At 41.8% G+C, this 18,715-nt stretch overlaps 1 protein-coding gene across 1 annotated transcript in view; it reads left to right on the top strand.

The window, feature by feature from the left end:
* ift140 (intraflagellar transport 140 homolog (Chlamydomonas)) overlaps nt 1-12,214 on the top strand; it is a 44,311-nt gene extending 32,097 nt beyond the window's left edge. The window contains exons 20-31 of the mRNA XM_036132041.1: nt 1,124-1,301; nt 1,586-1,776; nt 2,818-2,913; nt 3,007-3,139; nt 5,026-5,169; nt 5,257-5,385; nt 6,536-6,718; nt 6,792-6,995; nt 8,329-8,541; nt 8,760-8,926; nt 10,366-10,507; nt 11,450-12,214. Coding sequence (XP_035987934.1) covers nt 1,124-1,301; nt 1,586-1,776; nt 2,818-2,913; nt 3,007-3,139; nt 5,026-5,169; nt 5,257-5,385; nt 6,536-6,718; nt 6,792-6,995; nt 8,329-8,541; nt 8,760-8,926; nt 10,366-10,507; nt 11,450-11,629 — 1,960 coding nt within the window. The 3' untranslated portion in view covers nt 11,630-12,214. The remainder of the gene's footprint in view (nt 1-1,123; nt 1,302-1,585; nt 1,777-2,817; nt 2,914-3,006; nt 3,140-5,025; nt 5,170-5,256; nt 5,386-6,535; nt 6,719-6,791; nt 6,996-8,328; nt 8,542-8,759; nt 8,927-10,365; nt 10,508-11,449) is intronic.
* The last annotated feature ends 6,501 nt before the right edge of the window (nt 12,215-18,715 follow it).

The following is an 18,715-nucleotide window of genomic DNA, read 5'->3' as shown; positions in this document are numbered from 1 at the left end:
TCTATCTATCTATCTATCTATCTATCTATCTATCTATCTATCTATCTATCTATCTATCTATCTATCTATCTATCTATCTATCTATCTATCTATCTATCTATCTATCTATCTATCTAATGTTTTATTTAAATGCCTGCTTAGAAATAAAACGGTCAAATCATACTTGTTTTTGTGGGTTAATATCAATGTAAATAATGGTGCTAGATGGGCAGATGAAATCACATCATATCGATTGGGAGTCGTGACAGACTTTCTGATATCATTAAATATCATATCGTCATCCAAACAATTCGATATAACATTGAATTGTGATAAAGTTGGTGATTTACATACCTGCTCTTTGCTCCCTGTGTCATCCTTCAGCCAATCAGATTAGTTCATCATAGCTGTCAATCAAAGCCACAACCCTGACAGCTTAGAGGCGCAAATAATCCCCAAAAATGATGCTAACAGAAGAGTCTAATCCAACATGGAAGGATTAGACTCAAGTTAGACAAAAGTTACTAATAGCTGCAGTAAAATAAAAAAGTTTATTAGAATTTTTATTCTTTTAATCTTATTATGTGTTACGCTCTGAACTACACATAGCATGTTGCTCTAAGTGTTGAAAGGTACAGGACAGAGCAGAGTACAGCCTGGGGACGGAGCGTATCAGTGAGGAAATCCCACTGCTGTTTAACTTTCAACTAGAATAGAGTTAAGTTTGCTTTAAGGTCACGGCCTGACCTCAGAAGTCAACTGGACCCAACATAGGCCGGCATTAGTACTGTGGGCGCTTGTTCCGTTTTCCGTCCACCTCATAATTCTGTGTTATTCTGTGTTGGTCTTTCACATGAAATGTTCAGTAATTTACGTGGAATTATGTGACTAAAGCTCAAAAGGTTCAAAGAAAGGAAATCCTTCTGCATGCCTTATTCTGAATGCTGCTGCTTGGAGCTATATTTAAACGCTTGAGTCATTATCAGTAAACTGACTCTGGACCAAAACCAGAACCTAGAAATAACATGCATCATCTTTGTACTCCTTTAAGCGAACAGGAAGGTAACGGACGTACGGACACGCGGTTCTCCCTGCTGACTCATGAATACCAGTTCCCTCCTCTCTCCCCTGTTTCTGTCTGCAGCAAAGCAGTGTGGGAAAACATGGCCCGCATGTGCGTGAAGACCCGCCGGCTGGACGTGGCCCGAGTGTGCCTGGGCAACATGGGCAATGCCAGGGCGGCCAAAGCCGTGAAGGAGGCCGAGGCCGAGCCTGAACCAGAAGCCCAGGTGGCCATGCTGGCCATTCAGCTCGGCATGCTGGTGAGACGCCTAAACGAGCACCTTAACGAGCTCCTTAACGAGCTCCTTAACGAGCCGCTTTAGAAGAAAGCCTTTGGTCCTGTCGCTGCTTCTTTACGTGGAATAAATCGCTCCACAGTTTCAGTTCTGTGTTCTGTGCTGCGCTCGGCCAGGCTGCATCCTTTGGCTACAAATAACACTTCCTCCTTTTAGGCCCGAGCATGCCGCCGCACACACGGAGGCTGCGGGACTTTCCCGCCTGGACCTTCTCATCCCTCCGTCCTCCTTTCCTGTCGTCTCAACAGGAAGATGCAGAAAAGCTGTACAGGAGCTGTGGCCGCTACGACCTCCTGAACGCCTTCTACCAGGCGTCCAGCGATTGGCAGCAGGCTCTGGAGACGGCCGAGACGCACGACCGCATCCATCTGCGCACCACCTACTACAACTACGCCAAATACCTGGAGTCCATGGGCCACAGGAATCTGGCCCTCGTTTAGTAAGACGCAGTCCTCAGTTTGGCATCTAGAGATAAGATAAGATAAGATAAGATAAGATAAGATAGGCTTTATTGATCTCACATTGGAGAAATTCACATGCCACATCGGCTCATAAAAGAAGGTGCAAAAGTAGGAAAGGTGCATCAGTTATATACAGTGAATCTTCATATATACAGTGGATCAAAGAAAAAGAGAAAAATAAGAATAAAAATACAAAAAGAAATAGGAATGGGCAGATGATGTCTTATTTATTTCTTATTTACATTCACGGTAAACCGGGGGCAGTGCTGTATAAAGTACTGAAATCTCGGAGTCAAGTAAAAGTATAGGTACCTCTATAAAATATGACTTTGGTAAAAGTCCAAGTCACTGACTAAAATGTTACTTGAGTTAAAGTCTTAAAGTATCTGAAATGTCTTGTACTTAAATATGAAAATGACTATAAAAGGAGATGTACTCAAGAAATGTAATAAAAATATAAGTTAAAAAAAAAAGCAAATGCAGTTTGAATGACATTTTTTAGATTTTGTTAAACTTTGAAAGTCAAATTCACTTGAAATAATATAAACGGCCAAGTGCAGGAGAAATTTAGACCAAGTTTAGACAGAAAATACAACCTTTTTGTAAGCTTTCAGTTTCCCTTCTTCAAGTAAGGTCAGTACTATCCACTTTAAAATTGTACACAAGTGGAGGCAAAATTTAGACCAGGGGGTGTTTACTAAGAACATGGTTAAGTGATAAACCAGGTCTAGTTAACCTACAGGAAGTGGTAAACCTGCTAATAAAACACTTGCGTGCGTGAGTCTCTCTCTCTCTTTTTGTAACGAGTAACTAAACTAAACATTGAAAATGTATTGGAGTAAAAGTATGCAATTAAGTTCAGAAACATAGTGAAGTAAAAGTTAAAATTTATCAAAAAAAATTATATTCGAGAAAAGTATAAAGTACTCGAAAATATACTTAAGTACAGTAATGAAGTATTTTTACTTTGTTACTGTACAACACTGACCGGGGGGGTAATGAGGGTTTTTCTGTTCCAGTTATGAGAAATCGGACACGCACCGAGTCGAGGTGCCCAGGATGCTCCAGGAGGACACGCCGTCTCTGGAGATTTACGTCAACAAGGCTAAAGATAAGTAAGTTGAGAGGCTGGAACCTTTCCATGATCTGAGCGGTCTGCATGACACGGACACAGCTTAGAGACCGGCCTTGTCCCCTCCTGACTCCAGGAACATCTATAAGTGGTGGGCCCAGTACCTGGAGAGCCAGTCGGACATGGAGCGAGCGCTGCAGTTCTATGAGCGGGCTCAGGATTACCTCTCCCTGGTCCGAGTCCACTGCTACATGGGCGACGTTCAGGAGGTGAGGGCTTCACTTCCAACGAGCTCATCTGTCAACAGTCTCTATCTGTGAAACTTTCCTCCTCATCAGTCATAGCAGAAACTTTCTGAAGGTCTTTGAACGTCACATCGCCTCCCAGAAGTTTTTGTTACTATAGCAGACGTTAGTATTCAGAAACACCCTTTGCTAAATTATTTTGGCCTGTTGTTATTCTGAAAAAAACGTCAAGCTGAGCGGAGAAAATCTGTTTTCAAGTATTCTCAGCTAGATTTCGGTCTGAACTTTGACTAGGCCGTTCTAACACATGGATAGCCTGTGATCTAAACCATCCCATAATATCTCTGCTGGAAGGTGAACCTCCTCCCCAGTCTCAGGTCTTCTGCAGCTGCCTAGCAGGCTTTCTCCCCGTGGTGCTCAGAATTTAGATCCTTCCACCTGAGCTGTGGGTCTCTGCAGCTCCTCCAGAGCCACCACGGTCCTCCTGGTTCTCTGATCAATGCTCTCCTGGTCCAGCCTGTCAGTCCAGGTGGACGTCCATGTCCTGGTAGGTCTGCAGGTGGTCCATCCTCTCTCCAGGTCCACATGATGATCAGAACTCTGGGATGTTCTGTAGAACCTGATCCTGCTGTAAACTGGACCAGAACCTCCTCCCTGACCCATCTGCTGGGTTCTCTAATGTTCCCTGAGGCGAGAAACCAGAGCGTCCCAGTTTATTCTGAGGTTAAATTACTGACAGCTGGCTACGATTATGAGCTGATTTCTGAGAGGCTGAGCTGGGTTCTGTCCGTCAGCATCAGAGTAAAAGGGACTAAACCAGGGGTGTCAAACTCATTTTGGTTTAGACGCCGCATTCAGCTTAATCTGATCTCAAGAGGGCCACACGAGTAAACTCATTGCAAGATTAAATAGAACTAATAAATGTGGACTTGTTGTTGATTTTTATATTAAATGAATTTCACTTTTACACAATATATTATGAATAAACTCAGCGTTTTTAAGAAAAGTATGTGCAATTTCAACAGTACTTTTACTCAGTTAAACATTTACTTGTGCATTATGCATAAGAACTGATCACAGTGATTGTACAATGTTGAAAAACATTTATTCAATTTTTTTGGAACTTAAAAACACTGTCCTACATGACAAAATACATCAAACAGATAAAAATTAAGAAATGATTTAAATTTTTCCACACCTGAAGCTTAATCTGCTAATTAAAACACAGCGCCCCTCGTGGACAATATAGGAACTGCAGATTTTCAATTAAACGAAGTTCATGTTTTTTTTTTCAATAATTGTTTTATCATTCTCTTCATTTTATCTCCTCTTTCTTTCCCCTTTTCTTTTTTTCTTCTTGTTCTTCCTTTCCTCTCCTACTTTCCCATTGTAGTGTCCATATCATTTGAGATATTCCCCGCATGATAATTCATAATAAAACTATTCACATTCATAAATCAAGCGGAGCACTGTGGCAAAAGCAATGAGCTCTTTTTGGCATTAAGACAACAATTCTTATTGCCACATTGCCAGACAGGACACTGGCTAAAAAAAGAAAAAGAAAAAAATAATTTTTTTGTATAATGATAATGCATTTAGTCACCGGGCCCGACTAAATTGTTCGGCGGGCCGGGACCGGCCCGCGGGCCATATGTTTGACACCCCTGGACTAAACGCAAATGCACTCCACACCTTTTAGATTTTAATTAGTAGAACGTTCTTAAACCACGTGTCTTTTTCCTTTAATGCACGATTATGCTTTACTTAATTTGGTCAATTATATAAAACCCACTTTTACCAGAGAGTAGCTTCTAATGACCGCAGCAGAACTTTATCTGTGACTCTTTAAGTTTAAAGTTATATTATTTTTGTCTGAGCGTTGACGTGTTGATGCCTTCATCTCTCCCCAGGCGTCTCAGATAGCCAACAACACCGGGGACAGAGCGGCGTCGTACCACCTGGCCAGACACTACGAGGGCCACGACGACATCAAGCAGGCGGTCCACTTCTACACGCGGGCCCAGGCCTACAACAACGCCATACGCCTCTGCAAGGTAACGCATCACCCCCCCCCCCCCCCCTCAACGACACGCAGACCTCCGTGTCCCCAGGCCGCTTTTCTCAGTGCTGCGTCTGAACAGGAGAACGGCCTGGATGACCAGCTGATGAACCTGGCTCTGCTCAGCAACCCAGAGGACATGATGGAGGCCGCCTGCTACTACGAGGAGAAGGGCAAACACATGGACCGAGCCGTGGCGCTCTACCACAAGGTGGGTTCTGAGTCCGGTGTAGGTACCAGCCACTGAGCTCTATAATACACTGGAGTGCTAATCACCGTCTGTTTGAACGAGTCGCTTTGAAGCCACCAGCCGCCATATTGGTACTCCCTATTTCCCCCCAGTAACTAGGGAATATGTGCGCTACAGCATCGAATAACGAGAATTTTATCATGTTCAGGGGGGCTTAAAACTTTTAAAATGTCAAATGCCATATACTTTTATGTTATGTTCTAAAAATATCAAGTACTGAGAAAGTCATGTGCTGAAATATTTAGCATTTTATTTATTTAAAGATCTATTTTGTTGTTGCGACCAAATCCTGTGGGGTTCTGTGAGAGTAGGGAGTAGCAAGATGGCGGCCAGTGACTTCAGTTTTTCGGCAAAATCAGCACTCCAGTGTATTATATAGCTCAGTGGTACCAGATCGACTCAGGGGCCTGCGCCTTCTGATGACGTCACTAAACATGATTAGTTAACAATATTTTTGGAAGAATATTGTTAACAAAAATGGAAGGGATAGCCTAATAATCTAACCTGGCCCTATTACTCCAGGAGTGAAATAATTCTGCAAACTGTGACTATTCTGGAAATGTTCCCTCTTAATTCTCATAATAGGATGTTTTTATCATAACATTATCACATTTGTTTGTTTGTTTATTTTTACTTTATTGACCTAGGACTTTTTTTCCTCATATTATTAATTTTACCTCTTTAATACTCCCCCAAAAAGTCTGTTCCTAAAGGTTCACATGTGACACGGTTTTATGAAATAATGAAGACCACAATGTTTAGATTTAACAAATTGATCCTTATATTCATAACACATACACACACACACACACACACACACACACATATATATATATATATATATATATATATATATATATATATATATATATATATGTATATGTGTGTGTGTGTGTGTGTGTGTATTTATTGCAGCACAGGAATGATCCACGTTCACAATAACAGAACTTAACTTTTTTCTGCCACATACAATATGGCGGTGACGTTGACGTGCGAACCTGCGCCCTATGACGTGTCTACGTATATATGTCTGTACCTATACGGGCTCTCCACCGGGGGGCGGTGCCGCTGCAGCGTAGATCCAGACTGATCCTCGTCTCTCCTCACGCAGGCCGGCTACGTCTCCAAAGCTCTGGAGCTGGCGTTCGCCACCGAGCAGTTTGCCGCCCTCCAGCTCATCGCGGAGGAGCTGGACGAAAACTCCGACCCCGCCCTCCTCAGCCGCTGCTCAGACTTCTTCGTCCAACACTCCCAGTACGAGAAGGCCGTGGAGCTGCTGGCAGCAGCCAAGAAGGTAGCAGCGGCGCACGTTTCCACCGCCTCAGGGCTGATTTCCCTCTCTGACGTGTGTTTCTGTACGTATTCAGTACCCTCAGGCCGTGGAGCTGTGCTTCAGCCACAACCTGACCATCACTGAGGACCTCGCTGAGAGGCTGACTGTGACTGACTCCAAGGATCTGTCTCAGGAGGCCTGCAGGGAGGTGCTGGAGAAGATCGCCGACTGCTGCATGAGTCAGGGCAACTACCACCTGGCCACAAAGGTGTACACACAGGCGGGCAACAAGCACCGGGTACGATGTGACCGACTCTGTCTGTTCTAATCAAAGGTTTATTCTATTGGCTGCTTCACTGTTGCAATAAAAGTCCTGTTTCATACATCCTACATGTTTATGTGCCAGAAGTTATTAGAGTCAACAACGTCATTCATTATTTTATCATTAACCACTAATTAATAATCACTATTATGACACAAAAAAGGTCAAGTTCCTTCAGATTAGGAGCAAAACGTCTGTTAATGTCGAGTTTTCAGTCTCATCACAGATTTTCAGTTGGATTTAGGTTTGGACTTTGACTAGGCCGTTCAGGTCTTCTGGCTCCAGCCTGCTCTGCAGAACCAGAACCAGAACCAGACATGGAGAAGCAGCATTTAGTTCCTATGCTCCACTGATCTGGAACAAACTCCCAGAAAACTGGAAAAGTGCTGAAAGAGTTCCTTTAAATTAAAGTTGAAAACATGTTAGTTTAGAGTTGCCTTTAAATGTTAATGTTTAACCTGTAGTCCAGCGTGTCTGATATGTCAGACCTGCTGTTGTTTCAGTGCAATCTGCTTTTCTCTGCAATGTTTTTCTTTCCTCTGTTTATTTTTTGTTCATGTGCAGAACTGTTCCTGAAAAGTGTGTTATAAATAAACTTGCCTTGCTGCACTATTCTATTCTATTCTATTCTATTCTATTCTATTCTATTCTATTCTATTCTATTCTATTCTATTCTGTTCTGTTCTATTCTGTTTTATTCTGTTCTGGTCTATTCTGTTCTATTTTATTCTATTCTATTCTATTATGTTCTATTCCATTCTGTTCTATTACGTTCTGTTGTATTCTATTCTGTTTTATTCTATTCTGTTTTATTCTGTTCTGTGCTATTATGTTCTATTCCATTCTGTTCTATTACCTTCTGTTGTATTCTATTCTGTTCTATTCTGTTCTGTTTTATTCTATTCTGTTGTATTCTATTCTGTTCTATTCTGTTTTATTCTGTTCTGTTCTATTCTATTCTGTTTTATTCTGTCCTGTTCTATTCTGTTCTATTCCATTCTGTTCTATTACGTTCTGTTGTATTCTATTCTGTTCTATTCTGTTTTATTCTGTTCTGTTTTGAAAACCAGGTATCATTTCCTCTCCTACTTTATCTCATCTAAAGTCAACAATAAGATAATTTCTGTAGCAAAACCCCAAAAAGGTTAAAAAGGTTTTTCTGCTTTTATATTGAATATTTTTAAGTCTAAAAGTTTTCTGTTTCTTATCTTTAATGCAGTTGAAATAAAACATATATATAAAAATGTTGATCTGACCCACGCCTCCACGTTGTCTTTTTTAATAATAATTTCTTTGTTCTTTATTACAGGCCATGAAGGCGCTCCTCAAGTCGGGCGACACCGATAAAATAGCGTTCTTCGCCAACGTTTCTCGACAGAAAGAGCTTTTCATCATGGCTGCCAACTATTTCCAGTCCCTGGATTGGCGCAATAACCCGAAGAATCTGAAGCGGATTATTGAGTTCTACACTAAGGGCAAGGCGCCGGACCTGCTTGGTGGCTTCTATGAAGCCTGTGCTCAGGTGGAGTAGCTCTCCATGCTAATAGTCCTATTATTTCCTGTCAGAAACTTAGTTAAATTTTAAAGACATTGTTTGTTTTGGTTGAATTATTGTTACCTTCTTAAAGTAATGCCAATAATAATCCTTATTCTGTATTTCAGCAACTTTATACACATTTATTGGGAGAAAACGTTAGCTTAAAACCTCATTCGTTTTATTTTCTGGTTACATCGGATTAGGTGGAAATCGACGACTACCAGAACTATGAAAAGGCTCTGGATGCTTTAACGGAGGCTTTCAAGTGTTTGTCCAAAGCAAAGGACGCTTCTGGTGGGCAGCAGGAATTAAAGATGGCCGAGCTGCAGCAAAAGATCGTTCTCATCCAGAAGTTCGTCCACATCCGCAGGTGAGATCATATATTAGGAGCAAATAGTTCATAAAAAACAAGTTTCTGTCTTCCAATATTGTTTAACTGAGATTGGATACAAATATTGTTAAACATATTATATGGAAAGAGCTGCATTTGGGGCCTGGCCCCACTAGATGTCGCTGTGGAGCTTTATGTTCTCAATAATCAATGGGACAGAATCGTACTTTACAGAGTAATATTGTACAAAAACACAGATTCAGCACAAGGACAATGCTTTACATTATTAAAATATTGGAAAATAAAAACAAGAAAAACAGTTGGAATAAAATGTAGGAAGATTTTACCAAAATAGGAAAATGGAAGTTAAAAACAAATATTAATCTAGTGTTGGTTGTCTTTGCTCCCTCATTGAAGGATTGATGTGAATCTTTTCTGGTCAATAAATGAAAAATCTGAGAGAGTCTTTATTTAAAATGTTTTGTGTACAAATTCATTTACATTTAATATATATAAAATTGATTTTCTAGTGTGTTGTTTTATGCTAATTTTTCTGTTTGATTTACCATTGATCAAAGTCAGGTCGTATGCATCACAAAATAGTTGCTGCTGTTGCTGCCAATAGGTGTTGAGTTTCTGTGCCCCATTTAACTTATTATGTCAGAGAAAAGAAGATAATGGTAAGACAATCTGTGGATGATTTATTATAACTCCATTAAACTGTTTTCAGCTCTTCTGTTAAGATAAATTAGCATTAGCTATAAATAAAAATAAATTTCAATTAAATTTGCAGATGCACTGAAGATAATCTGGATTTTGGGGCAGAATAAATGTAAAGTGGTCTTAGTTCTGCTGTGTCAATCCAAATGTTTTTATGTTCACCTTCGTACAGTTTCTGGTTAAAGTATCTTAACCTTTATGTTACAAGCTACCAGTGTTGTAGTACTCGAGTCCGAGTCATTAGCTAAATTTAGAGACTCGTGACTTGACTTGGACTTGAGCACTGATGACTTGAACTTGGACTCGGACTCCTACATTCAGATCATTCTGACTCGGAAATTGAGAAAAAGACTCGACTTTTTTTTTATATCATTAGGCTATAATTTTAATATGTCATTAGAATATTATTTGGTGTATGATTTTAATATCTAAATTATTAGTGCAATGTGGTGGAGTGTGGATTTTTTTTTTAGTTTAAAAACATGTAGGCTATGCTTACTTTAGTGCGGAACTTGGACTCGACTTGATCAATAGTGACTCGACTCGGACTTGGATTTTTTTTAATAACTTGGACTTGAACACTGGAGACTCGAACCTGGACTCGGACTCGAGGCATAGTGACTTGACTACAACACTGCAAGCTACAGCCATAAACGTCTATCTCATTTATTAGGATTTAACTTGACAGATTCATGGTTTTAATCATAAAGCAGATAGTTTTATGCTAGCTGTGACGTGATGTTGGCGTTTCTCTGCAGGTTGTATCCCGATGATCCGGACGAGGCGGTGAGGCTGTGTGAAGCCTTGCTGGAGGAACCGGAGTTGGACCCGGCCGTCAGGATAGGGGACGCCTTCGGGTTCCTGATCGAGCACCACGTTCAGCAAGGCCAGCTGCAAACGGTGACTCTGTTGTCCTCCTTCTCCCTGCATGAGAACCTGTGACCCACAGCTCCCCGCTCTGCATTTATCTATAGCAGGGGTGTCAAACTCATTTTGGTTGAGGGGCCGCATTCAGCTTAATCTGATCTCAAGAGGGCCACACGAGTAAACTCATTAAAAGATTAAATAGAAATAATAAATGTGGACTTGTTGTTGATTTTTATATTAAATGAATTTCACTTTTACGCAATATATTATGAATAACCTCAGCGTTTTTAAGAAAAGTGTGTGCAATTTCAACAATACTTTTACTCAGTTAAACATTTACTTGTGCATTATGCATAAGAACTGATCACAGTGATTATACAATGTTGAAAAACATTTATTCACATTTGTTGGAACTTAAAAACACTGTCCTGCATGACAAAATACATCAAACAGATAAAAAATAAGAAATTATTTAAATTTTTCCACATCTGAAGCTTAATCTGCTAATTAAAACACACCTAGTGGACAATATAGGAACTGCATATTTTCAATTAAACGAAGTACATGTTTTTTTTCAATAATTGTTTTATCATTCTCTTCATTTTATCTCCTCTTTCTTTCACCTTTTCTTTTTTCTTCTTGTTCTTCCTTTCCTCTCCTACTTTCCCATTGTAGTGTCCATATCATTTGAGATGAATCATAATAAAACTATTCACATTCATAAATCAAGCCACTATGGCAAAAGCAGTACTGCTCCACTTGTGAAAGTCAAATCTGATGAGCTCTTTTTGGCATTAAGACAAAAATTCTTATTGCCACATTGCCAGACAAGACACTGAAAATTTTTATTTTTTTATTTTTTTTATAATGATAATGCATTTAGCCACAGGGCCGGACTAAATTGTTCGGCGGGCCGGATCCGGCACCCCTGATCTAAAGAGAAAAGCTGAACTCATGTGGCGTTTCTTTCCTCAGGCCTACCAGAGGCTGGAGGAGCTCCAGAAGCTGCTGCCGCCTCAGAGCATCCGGTTCTACATCAGCGCGGCCAGCCTGGACGCCCTGCAGAAGGAGCTGGGCTTCCCCTCAGACAGCGGCGACCACAGACACGTCCTGAGGGACGAAGACGACGAGGTGGAGGAGGACCTGACCGTTTGATCGCTCTCTCTGCGTCTCCGACCGGAAAAGACTGTGAAGCAGCTTCTGTGTTCGTCTAGTAGCCAAAAACACAGAAGCCTGTCGCAGTTAATCGTCGCATAAACGCTGGTTTACAAACAAAACAAAGTTATCCAGATTTACTCTACGAGAAGATTTCTGGTTCGTTTCATATTAGAAAAAAACAACCTACCTGGAAAACCTTTTTGCTTCTAAAAGCAACTTTTTACAGACCATCTGAACATAATCATAATAAACATTTATCATCCACAGAAGGGAGACAATCTGCATAACTCGCGTTGATTCTTGAATCCTTGGTTGATTGGGTTTAAATGAGCCTTCGCAAAGATTGTTTGTGAATAGAGATGATGGACTTTGAGCTAAATCTGTCTCTGAATGTCGCTGTGAGTCGTCTTTAGATTTGTCTTCATGTATTTTGTACAAAGTGTTTTAACTTGTCTGATGGGAGCATGTTCCCTGTGTCAAAAAATCTCTTTTAAAGTATTTTACAGATATTTTTGATAAAGCCAAAGGCCAGCACGTCTCGATACGTTCTTCTAAATAAACCGTTCCAGAAAAGAAAGTGAATAGTTTGGTTTTCTGTCACTAGTGGCTCTGAGACCCAATCAGAAACAGAACCTCCCTGAAAGTGGTTCAGATTCAAACTATTATGTGACTTATTATGAATAAATGTTAATATCGTCTGCAGTTAGAGCCCTTAGCTAGAAAATGGAGAAAGGATGATGAGATGAGAGCTTATTAATGGCAGACAGAAACAAAAGGATGTTTTTAGAACGGCCTAGTCAAAGTCCAGAGTCCAATGCAGCTGAGGTGCCGTGGTCTGGTCTTAGACGTGCAGTTCCTGCTCTAAAATCCCCCGTTGCTTTGGCCAAAACCGGTTATTGGGCTTAGTTTTTCACACCAGGCCAGCTCGGCTTGGATGGGTTTTGTCCCTCGGTAAAAGAAATAGCGATATGGAGACTATTTTTTATCTTATTTACTCAACTTATCTTTGTCTGCTTGAAACTGATCAGAATCATTCAAGCTAAATCAGTTGGCAGCAAACACAAGGTTACAGACTATGTGCATTTTAGATAAAATATAATTATCTCTGTGTTTTTTTTTTTAGAAAGCAGTTATTCTAAATCCAGCCACAGGAGGGAGCTGTTGTCAAAGAAATCACCAACCCCTCTACTTTCTGGACCCAGTATGAAATGTGGGGAAATATGGTGGTTTAGGCCAAATATGGACAAAAGGGATGAAATGAGCTGACAGGTAAAAACCTTAGTGGTGTTTGGATTTACATGCAGCACATGAGAACTTTTTAACTCCAGGATCTTTCAGTGATTGAGTAAAATTATTAAATTTGGCCTTTAATGCTTCTCAGCTATCGTTGGAAGACGTTCAGTGACGCATGGTCAGGTCTAGCAGGCGAGTTGAGGAGAAATTTCAAGCTTTAGCTGAGAAAAATCTTTCTATATTTCTTTCCACTGCCTTAATTTAAATCCTTGATTTTCACAATAAAATAAAAAACAACAAAGAATAACGATACAACATAGGCAAAGATCCATTAAATATATTAATGTTTAATTTTCTATACATGTACGGAAGCCGTGAGACAGCGGTGAGGTGTGCTGTAGGCGTGTCTTCAAGTCCCCCCACCTCTGCTGGGCTTTGACTAGACCCAGGACTTTCTAATAAAGCTTCTAGCATATATAAATCAAGCAGAGCACTATGGTGAAAGCAGTAAGGCTCCAATTGTGAAAGTAAAATCTGTTGGGCTCTTTTTGGCATTAAGACAACAATTCTTAATGCTGCACTGCCAGACAGGACAAGTAAAAAAAAACATGCAACTATATCTGTCATCTGAGCGGGCTCTAAAACTTGGTCCTGAGTTCAGTAAGACCTACTCAGAGTCCAGAACCTGAGACGGATCAGTTGAAGTACAGTCTGAGGATGAGCTGTCAGACCCATAATCATTTCTGTTGTCTTGATCAGGGTTAAAATCTGAGCTTTTGATTTTACGGTCCAGTTACCAAACCGACTGAGCTGTTGCCCTGAATAAAAAAAAAAATCAGCATATCTGAGCAAACCCCAAACAACCTGAGTCTGCAGAGAAAATGTAGACGCTGATGGAACTGAGCATTATGGATGTAAACTCCCGGGTGTTACCTGCTGGATGTCGTATCCGTGCACGGCCACCAGCAGCATGTTTAAAATCAGTCGATCGCTCTGCGCTGGACTCTCTACCTCAGCGTTTGTAGCAACGACAGAAAGCCTGATCAGAAACTGGACTGGACCCAAAGCTCTGTCTGGAGGACTGGACTCCTCCAGCAGACAAAGGAGCGGTCCTGAAGAGGGGAAAAACTACTGATCAGTTATCATCCACAGAAAAGAGCCAGAGTTAGACATTCAATTACATTTTATTTATATAGCACCAATTAACAACGTGTCCTCTCAAGGCTCTTTCCAAAGTCAGACTCCATCAGATCCTCCAGGTTGGTGAGAAAGTTTCCTCTCTAAGGAAACCCAGCAGGTTGCATCAAGTCTCTCCAAGCAGCATTCACTCCTCCTGAAAGAGTGTAGAGCCACAGTGGACAGTCGTCTGCATTGTTGATGGCTTTGCAGCAATCCCTCATACTGAGCATGCATGAAGCGACAGTGGAGAGGAAAACTCCCCTTTAACAGGGAGGAGAACCTCCAGCAGAACCAGAACCAGGCTCAGTGTGAACGCTCATCTGCCTCGACGCTTTGTCAAAAATGAAAGTTTTAAGATTAGTCTTAAAAGTAGACAGGGTGTCTGCCTCACGGACCAAAACTGGGAGTTGGTTCCACAGGAGAGGAGCCTGATAGCTAAAGGATCTGCCTCCCATTCTACTTTTAGAGACTCTAGGAACCACCAGCAGACCTGCAGTCTGAGAGCGAAGTGCTCTGTTAGGAACATACGGGGTAATCAGAGCTCTGATATATGATGGAGCTTGATTATTAAGGGCTTTATACGTTAGAAGAAGAATTTTAAATTCTTGATTTAACAGGAAGCCAATGAAGGGAAGCTAAAATTGGAGAAATATGATCCCTCTTGTTGATTTTCATCAGAACTCTTGCTGCAGCATTTTGGATCAGCTGAAGACTTTGAACTGCATTTTGTGGACTTCCTGATAGTAAAGAATTACAATAGTCCAGCCTTGAAGTAGCAAATGCATTGACTAGTTTTTCAGCATTACCCCTGGACAGAATATTTCTAATTTTGCCGATATTCCGGAGGTGAAGACCTGTTTTATATGGGATTTATTAAACAGGCATCTGGAAGTCATTTTAATGTTTCTTCCACTCGTAGCTTGACAGCAGCCTGATGATCTACAAGCATCACAAAACCAAATAAAATAACTGAAACTGGCGGTCTAAACAGAAAGTGGTGAGTTTAATCTGGTGCAGAGCAGAGAGTCTGTGGTGATTTAATTACAGTTTCAGTTCCTGCCCTCCTCATCTGACTTCTGTTCATCTTTTCTCTCATGACTGCAGCTTGAAAACCCCGATGAGATGAGCAACAGGCCTCGACGCAGCAAGGGCAGCTTTGAGAGGCGGCACAAGGAGCCAGAGGAGCAAAGCTTTTGTTTTCTTTTCATTTGCAGTCGGCATGTGAGCAAAGCGGCGTCAGGATGCTCGGGCCACACATCTGCTGTGCGGCTGAGTCGGATCTCTGCTCCTAGCTGTGGTTCTGCTGGCTATGCGCTTGTGATGTGGGCGCTCTGCCTCTTCCTGTGATGTGGCCGGGCATGTTGCTCCCTCTGGTTGCTCTGTTGTGGTCAGGTTGTGCCGCTGGAGTCGGTGAAGTCCTGTCAGGCACAAACGACGGAGGGAAACGCCCACCGTCAGCTGCCCGTTACAGAGCTGCACAGGATACTGGTTTGTTGTTCACTGCTCATCGCCATGAGTGCAAAGTGTCTTTGTGAGGGAGTTCTGATTCCTGATGCGTGCAAATGCTCTCAACCCCCCCCCTGAGTTTTTACTTTGTAGAACCACCTTTACCTGCGGTTCCACCTGCTCTGCACATCCAGGAAACGACAATTTTAACACATTCTTCTGTGCAAAATGCCTGAAGCTCAGTCAGATCAGAGAGACTCTAAACATTTTTCATGTCTTGCCAGAGATTCTCAGGTGGATTTAGGTCTGGACTTTGACTAGGCCATTCTAACCCATGGATCTACTCTGATCTAAACCATCCCATAGTGTCTCAGGCTGCAGGTTCAGGCTGGTTCTCCTGCTGGAAGGTGAATCTTCACCTCAGTCTCAGGTTTTCTGCAGCCTCTAACAGGTTCTCCTCCAGGATGGTCCTGATTTATCTCCATCTTTCATCACATTGCTTCCCTGTCCCTGATGAATAAAACCACTCCTCCTGAAAGAGCGTAGAGCCACAGTGGACAGTCGTCTGCATTGTTGATGGCTTTGCAGCAATCCCTCATACTGAGCATGCATGAAGCGACAGTGGAGAGGAACACTCCCCTTTAACAGGAGTTTGTCTCCTGTAAACGGGGAAGAAAACCCTCCTCACTGCATCATGCTGTTGTTTTAAATAGTACCATTAATTTATTTTACTGGATATCTTTCTTTTTTTAATTTGCTAAGGAATTTTATCCCACTTTTCTGTGCAGAATTAAATAAAGGAGGGTTTTCCAGCATGAAAGGCCTATTTAAGCTCAAACTGCAGCATCTCAATAGGACTATAGTTTTAACCTTCACAGTCTTCACTATTTTCTCCATTTGTGGATATTTGTTCTCTGGAGTCCCAAAGCCTTAAAATAAATCTTTTTAACCCTTATTCTCTCATCTGTTGTTGAATTTCTTTAACCTAAGAGGTGGTGTGTTGCTTTTTGAGATCTTTGCATGTGGAAACTGAGCTTCCAGCTACATTTTGCATTTACTCAGGTTGTCTTTGTCTGGTATTAAATATATTTCATGATCTGAAACATTTAAAAACTGAAAGAAATCTGCGAGGGAGCCAAAACTTCCTGCAGCTCTGTGAGATTAGAGCGGCTACTAAACACACGACTCCGTTAATGACAAAGTAAGGTGATGCACATTTAAAGGAGTTTGCACGTCCTTTGTCTTTACCTCCAGGAGCTCGTTGGGGGGGGGAGGGGGGGTGGCAGAGAGCTAAGAGAATGACCTGAGGAGGAGCTCCAGGACGCGGTCAGCATGCCGGTGACCCAGCAGCAGGAAACAGCAAAGAGACATGGCTGCTTTGAATGGGATTGATCTGTTGTTGTTTGGTCCCAGGAATGCTGGATTGCTTTGGAGTCCTTTGTTTTCCTCGCTTCCCGTATGAAGCTCTTTTGTTTGGTGATCTCAGGGCAAAACGTCGTCACAGTTTGTGGACAAAAGCAAAAAAAAACCAACAGGCTACAGAGGTGGATCATGCAGCAGAACTGATATTCTGCACATAGTTAAAGTCACATGATATCAATCAGGGGAACACAGAAATGCCACTTTTGCTGTAAAGTCTTTGTTGTAAAAAGTGTACGAGGACCATTTAGGGGCGTCGTTTCTATCAGACAGCGATTAAACAAAAAACAGCCGCTGTACCCCAACGGTGAACAGAAAGAAACTAAAGAGACTTTTTGATCTCATCTACTGTGTCGTCCAAACAGCTTTAAGCAACAAGCTGAAAGTGGATTATAAACACAAAAAGATTTGGTAAAACCTTTTCACCTCTAGAGGATGACGGAGAAGAAAATCTGCTGCTCATTGTCTCAGAGGATCTTCAGGAACGTAAAAAAACAACAACACAAGAGTGTATCTGTAATCTTTAATGAGAGGAACGGACTCCTACACCAACAATATGAACCTTTAACAGTTCACTCTTTGCAGCTACAGCAGAATCAGTTTGTCTAGGACGGCTTTCCATAAGGCCAGAAGTCATTTTCTGACCATTAGTCCAGAAGCCTAATTATGAGGTCAGACACTGATGTGGGACGGGAAGGTCTGGGTCACAAACTGTGCTCTCATTCATTCAAAGGTTGTTCTGCTGGGCCAGTACAGCTCTTCCACAGCAAACCCAACTTTTTATGTCTGGATGGAGGTTGTCAAAATGTTTGTTTTACCGAAGCATCAAGACTCCAAGCCGTGGTCACCGTGGTCATCCCTCCACAGAACTGTACACCTGGCACCACGCAGTCAGACAGAGCGCTTTTCTCCTGCGACTGAAGTCTGGAGGTCTGCAGCTATTCTGCAGCTGCAGGACGTTGGTGCCATCTGATCACCGTTATTCAGCATCCTCCGACCCACCCTGTGATTTCCAGACACATCAACTGGGAGTGACCCGTTCTTCCACAGCTGTTTATTGAAGCAGTCTGCAGGTCAAGGTGCTGGATTTTATGTGGACATGGAAGAGGTCCGAACACCTAACATCCTTTATCTGGAGAGCAATATGGGTGTTATATGATCCATAATGTAATTATATGTTCTGTTATTTTATTTTTTCTTAATTTCAGGCTTGCACAGTGGCACAGCTGGCAGCACTAGTCGCATTTCAACGTTATTTAATGTGCATTGAGAGGGGAGCGATGATCAGAGAAGCAGGGGGACCATGGTGGCTCTGGAGGAGCTGCAGAGATCCACCATCCCCACAGTGAAACATGGTGGTGGCAGCGTCATGGTGTGGGGAGGCTTTCTTTCTCTGCGTTGTGATTCGCTGCGCTGCAGATGGAACCAAACGCAGCCAGTGGCAAAATCAGGTTGAGACGATTTCGTAAATGCATCCAAACATGCAAAAGACACTGGAGGACAGGAGCAGAACTCATGATAAAGTGACTGAGGGAATCAGGAAATCAGGGAATGAGAGACCAAGCTGAGACGTTTAATAAACCTTTAGAATGTGATCAGAGGTGTAGGAACCAGGTGGGTCCAATTAACACCAATTAACAGAACGCATGAAAGCTGTGAGGCGAGCCTGCTCTGCAAAAACGTATCTAAAAATAAACAAAATGTTCTTAAACATAGTGTTTTTGTCCTTGATTTGAGCAGGTAAATAAGATCATCTGCCAATGGAAAGAGTATTTTGACCCCTAAATTAAGATAATTAGACATCCG

The sequence above is a fragment of the Fundulus heteroclitus genome, unplaced genomic scaffold, assembly GCF_011125445.2.
Source record: "Fundulus heteroclitus isolate FHET01 unplaced genomic scaffold, MU-UCD_Fhet_4.1 scaffold_47, whole genome shotgun sequence".
In the NCBI taxonomy this organism is placed as follows: domain Eukaryota; kingdom Metazoa; phylum Chordata; class Actinopteri; order Cyprinodontiformes; family Fundulidae; genus Fundulus; species Fundulus heteroclitus.
This window is presented reverse-complemented; position numbering and strand designations above follow the sequence as displayed.